This window comes from Myxine glutinosa, chromosome 7 (genome assembly GCF_964187855.1).
Source record: "Myxine glutinosa chromosome 7, kmMyxGlut1.1, whole genome shotgun sequence".
Lineage (NCBI taxonomy): Eukaryota > Metazoa > Chordata > Myxini > Myxiniformes > Myxinidae > Myxine > Myxine glutinosa.
This window is the reverse complement of record NC_136267.1, coordinates 61,810,232-61,829,448: the sequence shown is the minus strand read 5'-3', so window position 1 is coordinate 61,829,448 and position 19,217 is coordinate 61,810,232. Positions and strand designations below refer to the sequence as shown.

The window sequence follows — 19,217 nt, the reverse complement described above, 5'->3', positions numbered from 1 at the left end:
AGGTACTGATAGAAGTGTTTGCCCAAAGCGTTGGGGCTGTGTGGTCACATACTTCATGTTTGGCACTGCACTGTGCGCAGAGTGCACCTAGAGGGTCATTTTTTTTTCAAACATAAGTATAATATTGTAATTATTTTGGAACATACAACAGCACCCTGTAAAGTGCATACTTCCGCGAGGCTGAACAGTTTACGTTTTGTATCCCAATGATAGGCCAGATCTGGATTCGGACCTTTCCCAAAATCGAATTGGCTTGGCTTCGTCACCTACCCAACTAGTCCACCAAGTTTCGTCATAATCCGTCAACAACTTTTTGAAATAACGTGCTATATATTGTTTTTGGCCACATCTGTCAAAGATGAAAGAATCATTTTAAAATTTTAAAATTCTCAGATCCGGTTCCGGATTGGTATCTTCACCAAATTTGAATAAATTTCTGGTTACACAACGAACCTGTCCACCAAGTTTTGTCATAACCTGTGCTTTAGTTTTGGCCCCACCTTTCAATGGTAAAGAATCACTAAAGAAATTCTATTATCCACATTCGGATCCAGATCTTCACCAAAATCTAAGCAATTCGTGCTTGTCACAGACCCAACCTGCCCACCAAATTTCGTCCATATCCGTTCATACCCTTTTGAGATATCCTGTTCATAGACAAACAGACAGAGACAGGTGTGAAAACATAACCTCCATCCATATTCAGTGGCGAAGGTAAAAATACACTGTGAAGCTAATTAATATATTTGACTGGGTAGGTTAAAACTTCATTTTTCAAAATGGCTGCTGTTTAGCAAATCAAACTTAGCAATTTTGATGATAATATATTTTGATTTTCAAACACTGAGGACTGGTGAATGAATGAATGAATGAATGATCGTTTTAAGGCCATTTTCCCCACTAGAGCGGGGGTTAGCCTTGCGGGCGCTATGACAATCATGGTTCCCTGTTTGAGGCAATGTTTTTATGGCCGGATGCCCTTCCTGACGCCAACCCTTAGTCGCCTCTTACGATGCACAGGGATACGGTGTACCTATTCTAAACCGGGGTAGACACCGGGATCATTCATCCCAGCAAGCTGGTACTCAATTTGCCGACCTCGGAAGGATGACAGGCTGAGTCAACCCCCCTGGTGTTAATTTAGCGATCGACCGGGATTCGAACCCAGGATCCTAGGATCCCAAGCCGGCACCCTAACCGCTAAGCCAACACCAGGTGAATATGATAGATATTTTAAACTTCAGTGTTCCTTTCTTTACTTGGATATTTTCTTGTCTAAAAGCTCAGAAATATGTCAGGCTTTACAAGTTTTCCTTCATTTGGGCTCGGGAGTTTTTTAAAATTTTTTTGGATGGATGAAATCTACGATATAGTTCAGTCATTTTTTGCGACTTTTCCACAAGACCTGGCTGCTCTCATTAACTGTTATGAGTGACATCTTGAGGAGTTTATACATTCAGCAAATTTGGTCACAGTTCCACTCTAAACACCAACAACCCTGCTATGTATCAACTCAACTGCCCAATGCCAATGGCTTGGCCACCTGGCACAGGTCGATAACGACTCACCTTATAGAGCAGGGTAAAAAGCACAATGTGCATGGTCTTGCAGTGTAGGAGGCGCAGGAGTCCCTGGTACTGTGGATGTAAAGGTGGCCGCTCACGATAAGGTGGCCAAGGGTTACCATCAAAACGACTACTCTGTTTGAGGCTGAAAATGAGATCAGTTGATATGCTGAAGGAACAATTATGCAGCATTTAATTCACCATCAAAAGCTTTAACCATGGAATCACCCGCATCACAAAGGACAGAGCAAAGTGCAGATAGGTTAGGTGGAGTGTGTGAAAGAGGGGGTGGAGTGGGGCACACAAAAGTATGAACAGCATGTCAATAAAACAATGAAAACTGAAAAATGGGAAATGCGACTGATATGCAGTGCCATATTGGACTGATAAATGACACAATGAAGATGAATATGCAAAACAATCCAAAAACCAAAAACTTACAATGAACATTAAGTAGATAACAACTGAAAATAATAACCGTGCAGGGCATGCGCAAAGAACACTCACAAGGCAGTATATCTGTCCATCGCTGACTGCATGTCACGGCGATAAACAGCACGCAATATCACAGATACCGGGTCAAACTCGACATCCCACACTGCCGCTGAGGAGGGTTGGAATGAAAAGATGGTCAGAAGAATGAGGAAGATATTAGAGCAAGTAAATAATTCATAAAATTGGCAACAACACAAACACATCAAGAACATCGACGCATACTGTACAGTATCTCTAAATGCGTTATTAATGAGAAACAGCATAGGCCCATGACACCACGCGATGGAGGTTGAGGGGCAGGGGGTTTGATGAAAAATTTTTTTACAGTAGGAATTAATATGGGGAGGAGATAGAGAGACATAATGGGCAAAGTAAATCACACAGCAGTATAGACAGGCTGCTGGTAGAAGCAATAAATTTTCGAAATAATTTTTCAGTTAATAACCAAACTCTGTGGCAAAATGGTTAGTGTCCGCTCGGAATCGAGGAGGTCGGTGGTTCAAACCCTGGGCAAGTCATGCCAAAGACGTGAAAAAATGGTACGCGTTGCTTCCTTGCTTGATGCTCAGCATTTACAAAAGAGAGTTCAGACAACCAACAATACGTTTGGCAATACGAGCTCAGGCTTTGATGGGCCTAATGGCGTCCTCCTGTATTGAAGTTCATTGCAAGGAAACTTATGGTTAACTAGAATGACGCTCGATAGAGCGTATACCTCTGCCAACCTGAACAGTTTACGGTTTGTATCCCATCGATAGGCCGGGTCTGCATCCGGACCTGAACCAAAATCCAATCGGCTCGTTCTCGTCACATCCCCAACTCATTCACCAAGTTTAGTCATAATCCGTCAACAATGACCTGAAATATCAAGCTATGTATCGTTTTTGGCCCGATCTCATAATGGTGAAGAATCACTTTTAAAATTATAGCGTCTGAATCTTCACCGAAATCGAGTTTTCGGACAAATCTAGTTTCGTCCAAATCCATCCGGAACATTTTGACATGTCCTGCTCATAGACAAAGAGACAGACAGGGGTGAAGAAGACATCATCCCCATGTCAACCTTTGGTGGCAGAGGTAATATAATGCACGCCAACTCTCTCCTCCCCACCCACACGAAAAACAAGGTAAAGATATACAAGCTGGAGCGCTGCAAAAAATAAAATGGAAAGAATAACGACAAATCTGAGGACAAAGTAAATCATTTCACAATGATACTTTCGTTATCAAATGTTTGAAGCTGAATGTTTGAAGCAATGTTTTATTGTCCTTTGAAGCAATGTTTGCAATGAAGCAAACATTGCTTCAGCTCTCTCTAGGCTCTGTCCCCACCAATATTCCTTCAGGTCGCACAAGATCTGCCTGCAACCCTCTTAAGGTTAAACTGCCAAAGTCTAGGCTCTCTGCTCACCTTCACTCTTTCATTCCCCTTTTCTCCCGCCTCTGGAACAAACTCCCCCACTCCCTTCAATCCCACTCCTCCCTCCAGGTCTTTAAAACAGCTGTTCACCACCATCTCTTATCTTCCCCCATCCAAAACCTTGATCTTTTGTACCCCCGCTAATTCACCCCAGATACACTTTTTTGAAATTCCTACAAAAAAATTCCAATTCCAACAATTCCAACATCCTGGAAGTCCTTGCAGTGTTCATATGTTTTATACCTCTACCACCTCCCCCCAAGCCATCCCCCTAAAACATTTCTCCCGATGTCCTTGCTCTCAAATGTTGTGTTTGTGTCCTTCCCCCTCTCTCCCCATCTTGTCTACCGCTCCCCTTATTTTTTGTGTTTTGTGTGTCGGTTTGACTTTTTGTGTGATTAATGTTCGCTCTTTCACTCATCTTGTATAGAAAAAAAAAAAAAAAAAAAAAAAGGTCCAATGACGAGGAAGTGATGTTTGTTATCCGACACGAATGAGGATGGGAAAAGGATGGGGCAGGGCACAATAGCTAATCAAGGGACACCATTAGCATTTGAGCCTTTTAGTGTCCCCCCTTTTTGCAAACCCTCTATCACTGAACGTCATCTGTGGCAGAGTACAAAGAAATGGCTTCGGAAAATTGGCAAAATTGCAGAGCACTTAAAATTGGCAACTTACTGCCCAGCGACAGGCAGAGAGATGTGTCTGCAGATTGCGGTAATCAGCCGAAACTGCCACGGGCAAAGAGCGGACCGGCCTGCCAATTACGGGCTACATGCTTTGTGCACATTGTGGGTGCCAAAGGCTTTAACGGCAACACTGTCGCTTATGTGTGCCTGGCAGATAAGAAGGAAAACAGAAAAAAAAATTAAAAGGCAGAAAATGTACACAAAATTGGATTCTACAAAATTCCAATTCAATTTGAAAATACTCAATGCCCGTTGATAACGTGCTGCCCTTGAATCGCGGTGATGCTCGGGGAAAGGAAATTCATTATTGTTAAACATTGCTATTTGCAAACGACGAGTTAAACCAAGGTAAGCTTTTTCCTTGAAAGGGAACGCATTGTGTTTCTTTTGGCAAAGGTCTGCCAACATCTAAATCATCAAGTGGAAGAAAAAATAAATAAATAAACCGACCCATTGATTCTGCACTGGTTATAACGTAATGGTCAAAAACCCACCGGGCTTCTAAAATTACCATCACTTCAAACTCTTCATGACATATGTAGGCTTGTGGTAATGGCCAAAAACAATTCTATACGATTGATGTAATGCCCAGTCATGGGGTAAGCTTTAAGCTGGGTGCAAACCTGAAACAAGATGGCCAACTTAATACCATTATTGAAGCAGTTTGACCATGATGCTTCCGACTGGTCTTGCTGACGATGTGCTTTTATGACGGATACATTAAGAGAGCAGCTTGGAGTTTTCTCATCACATGAAGAGCCAATGACGGGGATTATTGTTATACAGTTGCTGCCATAGATGCTTAATGGGTTTAGCAGGTGTGGGAATTATGCATCATGTGATGATCGTGACACAGAGAAAGTGCTCTTTCCAAGTTGGTCGCATTTCATGTAGAGCTTTAGATGAGTGCAGGTCAACGCAAAGTTTAAACAAGCGTTACGCCGAGGTCCCCCGTCGGTGAAGTGATGTGCGTTGACAAAGTGGAAGACGCAAGGCGGCCATCTTGGATTTTGATGTGGCGACCCAATTTTCAATAGCGTTCTTCCTTATGCGTAGATACACCCACACACCAGATTATAAGTTAGTAGTTCGTTTATTTTTCAAGATATTGTGCTCACAAGGTTCAGACATATATATGGAGGCGGCCATCTTGGATTTTGACGTGGCGACCCAATTTTCAATAGCGTTCTTCCTTATGCATAGATACACCCACACACCAGATTAGAAGTTGGTACTTCGCTTATGTTTCAAGATATTCCGCTCACAAGATTCAGACATACATGGTGGCGGCCATCCTGGATTTTGAATTGGTGACCCAATTTTCAATAGCGTTCTTCCTTATGCCCAGATACACCCACACACCAGATTAGAAGTTGGTACTTCGCTTATGTTTCAAGATATTCCACTCACAAGGTTCAGACATACATGGTGGCGGCCATCCTGGATTTTGAATTGGTGACCCAATTTTCAATAGCGTTCTTCCTTATGCCTAGATACACCCACACACCAGATTAGAAGTTGGTACTTCGCTTATGTTTCAAGATATTCCGCTCACAAGGTTCAGACATACATGGTGGCGGCCATCTTGGATTTTGACTTGGCGACCCAATTTTCAATAGGGTTCTTCCATATGCCTAGTTGCACCTACACACCAAATTAGAATTCGGTCCTTCGCTTATGCACGCACGTCCGCATGCACGCACACACGGACGTAGGGGAAAACCATAGTCCTCCTTTCGCGACGAGGGACAATAAAATGGCTAGGGGGCGGGAGGGGTAACAAAAGCAATCAAATTCAAAATGTCTGATGAAAGTGATAATAAAACAGCAAGACATACATGATAAGAGAATAAAATTTGTCGCGAATGTGTCGATGGATATGCCTCCGCCAGCGTTAGATGTCGTCAACCCACTGTTACTTCTGGATGTCAATTAAAGGTCACATGAAAAAGTAAAGGTCACATCAGAGAGAGCATAAGAGATAAAATACAAAGGTAGAAGAGAGACAACGTCAGATTCGGCTGTGGAAGCTTCATGTTTGATGTGCCAAAAGTCTCAGCAATGTGGTGGCAATCCTCACTTGTCAATCTTTCATTGTTTTATGCAGTGGACAGCGGCCTACGTTTTGTCTTGAACAGTTCCCCCAGTGTCAGTTTTGAGAATCGTGTTCGCTAATTCAGACCATAGTTCAATCGGAGATGTCAAAAACTCGCACTCAGGATACGGCTGCTGAAGAGGTCTTATGGCACAGGTGGGCCATTCTATACCGCCCCAACAACATTTTTCACAACGTAGTGACAACCACAAACTGTATCCTTTGCTTTGCATCACACACACACGTTTGACAAAGCAGAGTTCAATGCTCCATATACAGGCTCAAATCAAGATTGGATACAACTTACAAACTAATCTCAGGTAGCTTCTCATGCTTGTTGATTTCATGCCTTTGCATCACTTCAGCACTGCATTTAAACCCTCATTTTCAAGTGTGAACGTTTCAATAACAAAAGGATGACAGGTGCAAATGCACAAGTCGAGGGAACATGGGTGTGCACATTACCCTGGTGTATACTGTGCAGGCTGCAGTTCGTGTTGGGCACTTACATTTTGGGGTGTACATGCCCTGCTGCATGCTGCCGCCGGGCTCAAATACAGGTGCCCTGAAGTCTGCCACGGCTGATAGCACCTTCTCGAAATAGCCCGTACCCAGGGACACGCCACTCTTCGGGTTGGGGTTTTCTGGAATGTTCCATGCTTGGTTAAGTCCAAACCACCTTTTTTCAATTTAACCTTCTCAGGACAAATATGAACAAAGTGGTGCAAATATCCTGAATCCCTACAACTGTTAGGCATAACAAATAAAAATAAATACTGTGCTTCTAGTCCTACAAAATATGGACAATGAAACTCCCAGAAAAATCCGATGCTCATCTACATCAGAAAAATGCATCGTCCCCAAAATACTGCCACGCCTGCTGACCGACTCAATTTTCTAAGCAAGCAGGGGGTCTGTCCTGGAAGGGAAAGGCAGAACAAATGCACAGCATAACTTAAACCCAGCATGTGTGCACATTGGTTACTAGGGATGGCATAGGCTACTCAACAAAAAATCCACACCATTGGTAATTCAGGTGGGACTTCCAACGAACCAGCAAATCTCCACAATCATGCCTCAATATGATTGCATGAGGTGGTGCTGGGGGTCGGGAAGCACGAAAAAGGATATCAGATCCAACAGGCTGCTGTGAGTCTTGTCACCCATGCACAGCTGGGAAACCATCTCTGAATGCAATATCTCGTCATCTGCGACGCCTATGGGAAAGCGGGTGGTAGAGCAGAAAAACAACCATCTCCGGAAGGATACTATCGGTTAGTGAGCTCAGAGTGCTAGTGGTGAGAAGAGACTGGCACTGCAATCGTGATGCAAGACACCAAAATCACTCATCCTCAACCATTAAGTTTGGAGAATCAAGTTGGAAATGGAAAACAAAGTCAATTTTTAACCTTTCTTATGAAAAAGACGTCAATGTTAATTACACCATTAATAAAAATCACACCAAATGAGCACAATAGAGGCCAAATGAGGCACTTCATTCAGCAAATTAAAATAACCGAAGGATGGAACAATGAATCTTCATAACGATTTACGCACGTGTGGGGAAAACTCAAGAGCCACATTATGAATGCAATCCTTAAAATGAAATTCACTTTGTTCCCGTCTGTTCAAGAAAGAAAATGAAGATGACTTTTCTTCAAATGTGTTGCCGAAACCATGCTAGCATGCACATCCATCAGCCTGTGCTGCCTGACTTTGCACAGAGAGATGGCCAAGGGCACAGGCACTGTTCCTCCAAATATCATCCGTGCATGGAACACGGACAAAAGCAGCATGGAAACGGCGTCACAACACATGAATGATCGTCGTCTTACGCTCTTGTGACCTCAGAAAGAAAAAAGCAGCAATGTCGTCAACCCATCTGTATTGTCTCATGCTTTCAGAGAAATGAGAAATTATTCTTGCAAATATTGGTTCCGCAAGACAAATAATCTCAAAACGGTTCTTCTTCCTCCTTTCAGTAGGAAAATGCAATTTTAGGGAGGATAGATTCTGCAGAATTTTGGAGTTCTCAACTGAGTAACAAAGGGAGAGGACAGAAAGCAATTTGAGGTGTTTCGGACACATTTTAAAGAAATGAATGAATGAATGAATGAATGAATGATCGTTTTAAGGCCATTTTCCCCGCTAGAGCGGGGCTTAGCCTTGCGGGCCCCATGACAATCATGGTGCCCTGTTTGAGGCAATGTTTTTATAGCCGGATGCCCTTCCTGACGCCAACCCTTGGTCACGCTCTTACGATGCGCAGGGATACTGTGTACCTATTCTAAATCGGGGTACACACCGTGATCATTCATCCCAGCAAGCTGGTACTCAATTTGCCGACCTCGGAAGGATGACAGGCTGAGTCAACCCCCCTGGCGTTAATTCAGCGATCGACCGGGATTCGAACCCAGGATCCTAGGATCCAAAGCCGGCACCCGAACCGCTAAGCCAACACCAGGCTACACATTTTAAAGAAATGTAGAAATTAATCTTGTTGTGAGAGGAAGATGGTCTGCGAGGCAAAATCATTTGAAGAGACCACTAGTTAGCAAGTCAACGGTTTTGCAGGCCTACCCAAGTGGAGTCTCACACCCAGCAGTACCACCAGAAAGGTGAGTGCTCCCTCCAGCATGGGGCGTTCATGCTCGGGGTCCAATACAGCATTTTGGTGCTTCGAGGCGATTGTCAGCAGGTCCACAACCTTGTATCTGGCAAGTTGAAGAAACAGGAGAACATGTTGAGGATAAGAATAAATAGGTTCAATGGCTTCCAACACAACCTTGAAAAACAGACTAAGCTACTTAAATAATCCCCTTTGGCAGGCACCTGCTGAAATCTACTCACCTCTCAAAAACAGATGAAATGAAGAAATCTGGATCAAGCTTCGATGCACAGACCTACAATATTTCAAGGAAGACCATCAGTGAATACCTGGAAGGTATAACAGGTTTAGAGCTTTAAAAAAAGGCAAGGCTTTCTGAAAGCGATTCATCTCACACACAGGGACATTACCTGAAGGAGGTAGATGTCGGGATCGATCATAGAGTTGCAGAAGTGAGATTGCACATACGTCATTGCCTGTCCCTTGATCTGAAGGCCATTCCTCACCCACATGTTGCTGTGAATTTCTGAGAGGCATGCCTGAGGCCCAATCAAAAAGTTTGTTTTAAGGAAGGCAAGGCACCAAAAAAAGGACATACATAATCTTAGAATCCAAACAAATTAGCTAAGGGACAAAATGCTATTAAATAAGGTTCTCCGGTATACTCCCTGCAGACTTTTCACAACTTAGCATTATCCAAATCAATGATATAGGACAAAAGCGTCCTCTGGTGGAACAGCTGAAGATTGACGTGAAAGTCACCAGAGATACTGCAGAAATTGAAGCCAACACAGGTAGAGCGATCCAAATTGCAGATGAATGGTCTCTCTAAATTTGAATAATTGAGGGGGACCCTAACCTCTTGGATTTCTAACCTCAATTCTGAAAAACGTTGAAAAACACAAAAAAATGGCATAAAAGGAAAAATACAACATGAGCATGTCAACCGAACACAGTGCATCCAGATTACAATAAAACATCCCAATACATTGAATAACAAAAATCTCAAATTGATTGCATCTGTGTTAATTACGTGGACTTTTTGAACACGACGTCAACTACTTGCATTCTTCCTTGACTTGAAATAGTTATAGTTCAAACTAGAGAGTTCATATAGATGAAACGAAGATTGAGAGAAACATTGAGAAATGTTTCGCACTGTATTGCGAAACACGCACTGTGTGCAATATTTGTGTACATGTGTACATGTTTTGTGTACATGCTGTGTGTATATGTATGTATATATATATATATATATATATATATATATATAACTGTAAGAAATAGTAGAAACTCCAAAGTACGAGCAGGGCGTCTCATTTGTATTGAATATATAATCGTTAGATTAAATAAGACGCAGACGTAGCTTCAGGACGTCGATCTTTAATTGTCGACAAGCTTTCGACCAACAAAGGTCTTCTTCTGAGTCTACAAAAACAGCAGGCATGTATATCAGTCAAGTGTGTATGGTGATGTGTGTGAGATGTGTGATGTGAGTAAAAAATTGCATACAGAAGGAAGAGCCACGCCAAAGTTCACTCACCAGCCCCAAGTTCGACGGAAGTGACCGTTTGCGTCACGGTCACTTCCGTCGAACTTGGGGCTGGTGAGTGAACTTTGGCGTGGCTCTTCCTTCTGTATGCAATTTTTTACTCACATCACACATCTCACACACATCACCATACACACTTGACTGATATACATGCCTGCTGTTTTTGTAGACTCAGAAGAAGACCTTTGTTGGTTCGAAAGCTTGTCGACAATTAAAGATCGACGTCCTGAAGCTACGTCCGCGTCTTATTTAATCTAACGATTATATATATATATATATATATATATATATATATATATATATATATATATATATATACGTATATATTATATATATATATTTATATATTATATATATATATATATATATATATATATATATATATATATACATACACACACACACACACACACACACACACACACACACACACACACACACACACACACACACACACACACACACACACACACACACACACACACACACACACACACACACACACACACACACAACAGTTCGATCATTGGGCTCATTAAGTGTTGAAACCGAGAAGACCGAGATTGTTAATTGTGTTTACAGTGAAATATATGAATCAACGTGTTTAAAAACACGAGGCCGTATATGTTACGCAGCGGTATAGTTAATTTTATTTGTCTTTTCAGTATTATTTTTGATATGATGGAGATGGAACCTGTAGCTTTATCAACATAAAGTGGCACCACTTACTCAACAATCCCTTTGTAATTTATTCTGAAACAAAACATGTTTATTGTAGTAATTAAATCGTAGTATCTGACTTCAGCCAGGAACGCCAAGGATGGATTGAATGAATGAATATTCACGAGTACAGTACCAGAACTTATGCAGCAGGAAACAGTTCCCCTTCATCCTGTGTATGTTCGTGGATATACGGCAAGCTGTTCGAGTTATACTTTCCATGTATATACTCGTGTGTGTGTATGGGTGTGTGTGTATATATATATATATATATATATATATATATATATATAACACAGTTTGTGTGTGTGTGTGTGTGTGTGTGTAATGTTACCGATAGACTCCTAAACGGAGAGGCTTATGTGCTTGATATTTGACATAGACATGGCCATTGAGCGTGGGACGAACATGGCCGAACTCAAAATATTTGACGATCCATATTTTTTATTCATATTTACCTCAGCGCATTTCAGCGCACGGAATCAACGGAATCAGGGCAGGTGGGCGCTGATTCGCTCAGAGCGATCACGTGATGACGCTATGACGCTATGAACGCTATGACGCTATGAACGATATGACGCTATGACGCTATGAAAAAAAAAATCGCTATGACGCTATGACGCTATGACCGCTATGAAAAAAAAAATCGCTATGACGCTATGACAAAAAAAAATCACTCGCTATGCCAAGGGGCTCGCTCCCCCCCACCCCCCACCCCCCCCCCCCCCCGTTCCCCTCCTCTCCCCCGCCCGGCAATGCCGGGTACTTCTGCTAGTATATATTGTGTATATATATATATATATATATATATATATATATATATATATATATATATAGATAGATAGATAGATTGATATATATATATATATATATATATATATATATATATATATATATATATATATATATATATATATATATATATATATATATATATATATATATATACAGACTTGACATTTAATATGGAATATTTTTTTTTTTCTTGACTTGGGTTTACTTTCTGAACTCGGTATATCAATCTGGTGAGTTTCTTTTACGCTTCGGTGATTTCTTTGTTAAAAAAACCATGTCACTGTTTGTCTGTCGCAGCAAGAAGTCAATAACAGGATTATATCACAGGTGGCGTGACAAAATGTACGGACAGGTACATTTGACGATTGGCTTCACAATCGGGTATATAAGGGTTGTTGCGTTCTGTATTAGTGGAAAACAACTGCTGCACGTCCACAAAAGTTATTGCCGCTTCCCCTGGAGATGGTCCGTCAACTCGACAATGCTGTTTGTCATTTAGTGGTGGCTTTACGAAATTCTGGCATGAAACAGCGTGCTATTGCTCGGCAGTATGGCATCACTCAAGGTCAGGTGTCAAAGATCCTGAAACGAAATGCTCAGAGGGGTGTCCCTACTCCAATACCGAGGTCAGGACGTCCCCGCAGAACCACAAGGAGGGATGATCGCCAGCTGCACCGGTTAGTCCGCAATGGCCGTACCAAGTCAGCTAATCGGCTTAGGGCTGAGTGGCAGCAACTGACAAATGTGCCTGTATCTAGAAGGCCAGTCAACCAACGACTGGTTCAAGCAGGCTATCGTGCCAGGCGTCCCCTGAGAAAGCCACGTCTGACCAGACAACACTGCCAGCGCCGATTGCAGTGGGCCAGAGAGCACCGTCAATGGCAGCCAGGACACTGGAATCACGTGACCTTCAGTGACGAGTCTAGATTTCTGGTCTATCGTCAAGATGGCCGCGTCCGAGTGCGCAGACAAGTGCATGAAGCCCACAACGAAGATTGTATAGTGCCAAGAGTCCAAGCTGGAGGTGGTGGGGTGACCGTTTGGGCTGCTTTTCATGCAGGGGGCAAAACAGACCTGGTTGTTCTGAATGGAAACCTGAACCAGTTCAAGTACAGGGTCATTCTGGAAGAAACATTGCTTCCATTTGCTCGTGCAGCTTTCGAGGAAACTTTGTCTTCCAAGATGACAATGCACGGCCTCATTGTGCTCGCATGATCCAACACTTTCTTGCTGACCGTGGTGTAGAGCATATGGAGTGGCCTGCCATGTCCCCGGATAAGAATCCGATAGAGAACTTGTGGGCAGAATTAACGCGTCAAATCGACAACTTGGACCAGCAGCCTGCCTCTGTGCGTGAATTGCAGCAGACTATTGTCACTGCATGGCAAGCGATTCCTGTCCAAACCTTGGCAAATCTCGTGAACAGCATGCCTCTCCGTGTATGTGCTCTCCTGAATGCTCGTGGGGGTTACACGAAGTCCTGAACTGTAATTTTACTGTCCGTAATCCCAGTCGTAATTTAACTTTTGTTTTTGTGAAAAAAATTTTTTGGCTAATGTGCAAAATAAAGAGATACTTCTGGAAAACGCACAGAAGTTTAACACAGTACTGTCCGTGAATTGAGTTCGATATCAGTTTACATCACTTTCAAGGATCAATTTATTTGCTTCGAAATGTCAAATGTGGTTTTTGTTTCTTTTAAAGGTCACATTAACAAAATCTAGAATAATTTCAACATAATTCCAATGAAGTTTTGGTTCTAAGTCATCTTAAAAAGTAAGTTCACCCCACAAAAAAAATATTCCATATTAAATGCCAAGTCTGTATATATATATATTTATTACTTGCAAAATCGAAGATTTTTCAAGTATATTGGTCGGTTCCGTTTGTGGTTCTGTCTGTTTGTCTGTTTGTCACCGGCCTACAGGTCACAATTCTGAACCGATCGTCACGAAACTTCACCAAGTTGTATAAGTCGTCCCAAATGAGAAGCCTATTGATTTTGAGGTCAAAGGTCATCTGGAGGTCAAATTTCTAAAATCGCCGTTTTAAATCCGATTGACTTGAAAATTGAATAGCATTTGTATATCAAGTCACAAAATTGGGAAATGAACTTTTTTGAGGTCAAAAGGTCAAAGGTCAACTCAGGGTCAAAATTTAAAAATCATCAATTTTCATCTAAAAAGCCATCAATTCTCAACCGATTGACTTGAAAATTGAACAGCTTTTGCACATCGAGTCACTAAATTGGAAAACATTCTATTTTTGAGGTCAAAAGGTCAAAGGCCAACTCAAGGTCAAATTTTAAAAATCATAAATTTTCATCTAAAAAGCCGTCAATTTTCATCCGATTGACTTGAAAATTGAACAGCATTTGCACATTGAGTCAATAAATAGGGAAACCGACTATTTGAGGTCAAAAGGTCAAAGGTCAACGCAAGGTGAACCTTCCAAAATCATAATTTTTCATGTGAAAAATCGTCACTTTTCTTCCTATTGACCCGAGCTTTGATCAAGACTGTCAATTTTAATCTTGACGAAATGGACAATTTGCTGTATCAATGGAATTTTTTTTTCTTGGGGGGGGGGGGGGGGGATTTTGCGAGTATCGTGCTCCGCATGACGTCTTCTTGTTTATTTATTTTAACGGTGTACCCCAAAGGGCAAAGCCGTCTTGAACAGTGTTTGTCCGTCCATATGTCTGTCCGCTCCACCCCTCCCTCCCTTCCTCCCCTTACCCCTCCCCCTCCCTCCCCTCCCCGCGCCCCCCACCTGGCAACGCCGGGTACTTCTGCTAGTGTATATATATACACATTACTGTAAAATGTTATTAGAGATGTATGATGTGCTGAGGTATAGACAGTAAAGACCATTAATTACGTGGTTTCAGATTGGCAGTCCGCGGTCATTTATCACTGACCTTTGTCGGTCCCTGTTGAGAAAAAGGTTAAGAACCATTGCAATACAGCATAGCCACACCTGTATCTGCAAAGGGTGAGCCATGAGTTTAGCCAACAACTCCTGGTCTGGTAGCAACGAATCCAGATCAAACTGCTGAGATCGCACCGCCTACAACATGAGACAGCACAAAATGTACCAATTTGAACTCATGTGCATGCACAGAGAGATTCAGACAGTACATGTTAAAACGTGGCATGCAGGGTTCACATTGATCACAAAGTGGTTGTGGTATGTTTTGTCGCTGCCAATGTGCACCAACAAGTAGAGAACATAATAACAAAAATTATGCCTAGAGAGCATCACTCCCAGAAATGTGCCACCATTATGATGTGTAGGTAGCAGAGATGGAAAAATGTGTGTAAATAAATCATTCACATTTGTGTGTTGGTACTAGAAACGGTGAATTGCATATAAATAAATAATTCAACATTAGATGATAGACTGAGAGCAGAGATGGTAAAGTTTATAAAGAATAAATGAATACTTTAAGCTTGTGTGTTGGTAGTGGGGATGGTAAAGTGTAGAAAAATAAAGAAATCATACAAAGTTTGCTTTGGTCGTGGTAAAGTGTATATAAATAAGCAATGGTTCGCGAAAATAAATACAATCCTGCATTCTCACATAAAAATACGTTTTTGAAATTGTCAAACTTCCAACATGGCTTCGTTCCCAAACCCAAAATATTTTGACGTTCTTCATGCCCACATATAATTGCAGCAAAAAAAATGAATGATCGTTTTAAGGCCATTTTCCCCGCTAGAGCAGGGGTTAGCCTTGCGGGCCCCGTGACAATCATGGTTAACTGTTTGAGGCAATGTTTTTATGGCCGGATGCCCTTCCTGGCGCCAACCCTTAGTCGTCTCTTAAGATGTGCAGGGATACGGTGTACCTATTCTAAATCGGGGTACACACCGAGATCATTCATCCCAGCAAGCTGGTACTCAATTTGCCGACCTCGGAAGGATGACAGGCTGAGTCAACCTCCCTGGCGTTAATTCAGCGATCGACCGGGATTCGAACTCAGGATCCGAGGATCCCAAGCCAGCACCCTAACAGCTAAGCCAACACCATTGCAGCGATGTGCCGAATATGAAAAATGTATCGTCATTTTTAGGTTTTGAATGCGGACGGACAGATGGACAGGACGCACAACGCAAGCCTCTCGCCGGGCTGATGTAAGCTTGGGGGTTAAATTTTTTGTACAAAATCAAGGGACATGGAAGAACGAGGTGAGAGGATAGACTAATGCATTAAAAAAAATCAACAGCCCTTTGATCGAGAAATGCAAACCACCATGGGAAGCTGATGTTTCAGGCGTTAACCTTTCACAGGGCAAAATATATGGAATTGGGGTGAAGGTTGATTATAAGGTGGTAGTGAGTCAGAGCATGCACAGTCAAATGGAGGTGAGAATGACTGATTTTGACAGGGAGGGTCAGGGCTTAGGGGGTAAAAGTCATGAGGACTAGGACTGGGAGAAAAATGAAAAAAATGAAAAGTGACAAGTGACAAGTGAAGTGACAGAACATCTGATACATAAACTAAAATAACTTAAAAAGTGATACATCGAAAAATGACCAATGACAATAAAATAAAAATGAAATTTAAAGTTTAAAAACTGATATCTGATAAAGTTTAAATAAAAAAAATAAAAAAAATAGAGCAACTGATATCAAGGAGAAAGAATGGGGTGAGGGGAGGGTGAAGAGGTGAGAGAAGAGGAAAAGGAGGGAAAGAAAAGTGAAGGAGAATGAGAAGAGTCAGTATAAACAAGTTCCACATTCTCTTCAAACACATTCTTCCCTCCAGGTCTTAAAGTCAGCTGTTCACCACCATCTCAAATATAAACAGAATCGAGGCTCGTGGAAGAGCTAACACATTGAACATGAAAACATGCACAGACACATAAAACATGCAATGGAGGGAGCGGGAGACAAGAGGGGGAAAGACAGAATCACACAAGCACAACAAAGAAGAGCACAGGGACGTCAGTAGATCTGTGGAAGTGGAGGGGGTGGGGGGGGGGGCTGGGTGAAGCGGGAGTGGTATACGATACAAAGCAAATTAACACTTCCAGGAATTTCGGTAAAGTTGGGGATTTAAAATCATTCCGCATTCAAAGCCATGATCTTTTCTACCCCTGTTAACCCCCACCCCAAGCCCACCTCCTCCCAACTTTACAGTTTTCACCCCTCAGCACAAATTGGGTGAAGATGTATTGTCGTCACGGGCGTCATCCAGGCGTCCGTCAGCTTTTGGCTTCCGTCAATTTCGAGCAGAATGGCTTGTCCGATTAAATCCATTTTTGCAGTGTGTCGGGGTTGAGTTGACGAAGGTTCCTTTCGAAAATGGGCGCGCTGCGATTTTCAATATGGCCGCCACAGCAGCCATCTTGAAATTGGTTTCTGTCAATTACGAGCAGAATGGCTTGTCCGATTAAATTCATTTTTGCAGTGTGTGTTGGGGTTGGGTAGAGGAAGGTGCTTTTCGAAAATGGGTGCGCTGCGATTTTCAATATGGCCGCCACGGCAGCCATCTTGAAATTGGTTTCTGTCAATTTCGAGAAGAACGGCTTGTCCGATTAAATCCATTTTTGCAGTGTGTGTTGGGGTTGAGTAGAGGAAGGTTCATGGGCGTGTTGCTATTTTCAATATGGCCGCCACGGCAGCCATCTTGAAATTGGTTTCCATCAATTTCGAGCAGAAAGGCTTGTCTGATTAAATCCATGTTTGCAGTGTGTGTTGGGGTTGAGTAGAGGAAGGTGATTTTCGAAAATGGGTGCACGGCGATTTTCAATATGGCCGCCACGGCAGCCATCTTGAAATTGGTTTCCGTCAATTTCAAGCAGAACGGCTTGTCCGATTAAATCCATTTTTGCAGTGTGTGTTGGGGTTGAGTAGAGGAAGGTTCCTTTCGAAAATGGGCACGCTGCGATTTTCAATATGGCCGCGATGGCAGCCATCTTGAAATTGGTTTGCACCATGCATGGGCTGAGGGGATACGCCCGCTTTGCGGTGCTATTTATTCCTTCTGTATTCAACTTGTCCACTCCGTGCATCCTCCTGTAACCCTCATTCTTCCCCACACCCATCATTTATCCAAGTCTCCCTCCATTTTGGCCTTCAACCCTGCTGTTGGAGTTCCTCCCCTCTCTTTCTGCTGTTCTGTTGTGCTCTGATCTGTTCAGTATTCTAGCTATTCCACGAGCTTAAACTCTGTACACAAAAAATAAAAAATGAGAAAAAGGTACATAAAATAAGATAAAGTAAAATAAAAGGGGGACGGGGGGACGGAGAGAGAAGGTGAGAGGATTGAAAAGCTGTAAGAGATGGGAGAACCATGTGAATGGTAAGTGCTCGCTGATCCCGCGAGGAGCCATCGTCCCGATCCTGCAGATAAGGCTTTACTCGTTGTGCTTGCGAATGTCCATGGTGTTGAATGAAATGAATGAATGAATGATCGTTTTAAGGCCTCGTCTCAATGGTGTTGAATGAATGAATATTGAATGAATGAATTGAATGATCGTTTTAAGGCTATTTTTCCCCGCTAGGGCAGGGGTTGGCCTTGCGGGCCCCATGACAATCATGGTTCCCTGTTTGAGGCAATGTTTTTATGGCCGGATGCCCTTCCTGACGCCAACCCTGAGTCGCCTCGTACGATGCGCAGGGATACGGTGTACCTAATCTAAATCGGGGTACACACCATGTTGAATGAATGAATGAATGATCGTTTTGAGGCCATTTTCCCCCGTACAGCGGGGGTTAGCCTTGCGGGCCCCATGACAATCATGGTTCCCTGTTTGAGGCAATGTTTTTATGGCCGGATGCCCTTCCTGACGCCAACCCTTGGTCGCCTCTTACGATGCGCAGGGATACGGTGTACCTATTCTAAACCGGGGTACACACCGGGATCATTCATCCCAGCAAGCTGGTACTCAAATGGAGAGAAATTGAAATGGAGAGAAATGGAGAGAAATGGAGAGAAAATTCATCATGTTGAAATGGAGAGAAATATCTAACACTGCCATGTGACTGAATGAATGTCCAGGAAGATATAAATGCCAAGTAACTGGTTTGGAGAGCTCTATGTTCTGTGGTGTTGGTTCGTACATCAAGCAAGTGTTCACGAAAGCGATCGCGCAAACTTCACCCAGTTTCCTCGATGTAAATCTTCTTTCAGAGAGTGCGCGTTATTCCATAGGTAGCACGCAGTCAAAAGTGGGCCGTAATTTTAATACTACTTTTGGATCATTAGAGCGAAATTATAATCTGGATGAAACGGCAGATGTTGTCGCAACTCTGAACACTTAAAACATTC

General features: G+C 42.5%; 1 protein-coding gene across 4 annotated transcripts in view; it reads right to left on the bottom strand.

Annotated features, from left to right (window-relative positions):
* UBR3 (ubiquitin protein ligase E3 component n-recognin 3) overlaps positions 1-19,217 on the bottom strand; it is a 359,661-nt gene that overhangs the window by 228,839 nt on the left and 111,605 nt on the right. For all 4 annotated transcript variants that reach the window (XM_068122446.2, XM_068122447.2, XM_068122448.2 and 1 more), the window contains exons 11-18: positions 14,919-15,008; positions 9,283-9,411; positions 9,115-9,167; positions 8,845-8,978; positions 7,396-7,481; positions 6,774-6,915; positions 2,073-2,169; positions 1,569-1,710 (exon numbers count right to left, since the gene is read on the bottom strand). In XM_068122446.2, the coding sequence (XP_067978547.2) occupies positions 1,569-1,710; positions 2,073-2,169; positions 6,774-6,915; positions 7,396-7,481; positions 8,845-8,978; positions 9,115-9,167; positions 9,283-9,411; positions 14,919-15,008 (873 nt within the window). The remainder of the gene's footprint in view (positions 1-1,568; positions 1,711-2,072; positions 2,170-6,773; positions 6,916-7,395; positions 7,482-8,844; positions 8,979-9,114; positions 9,168-9,282; positions 9,412-14,918; positions 15,009-19,217) is intronic.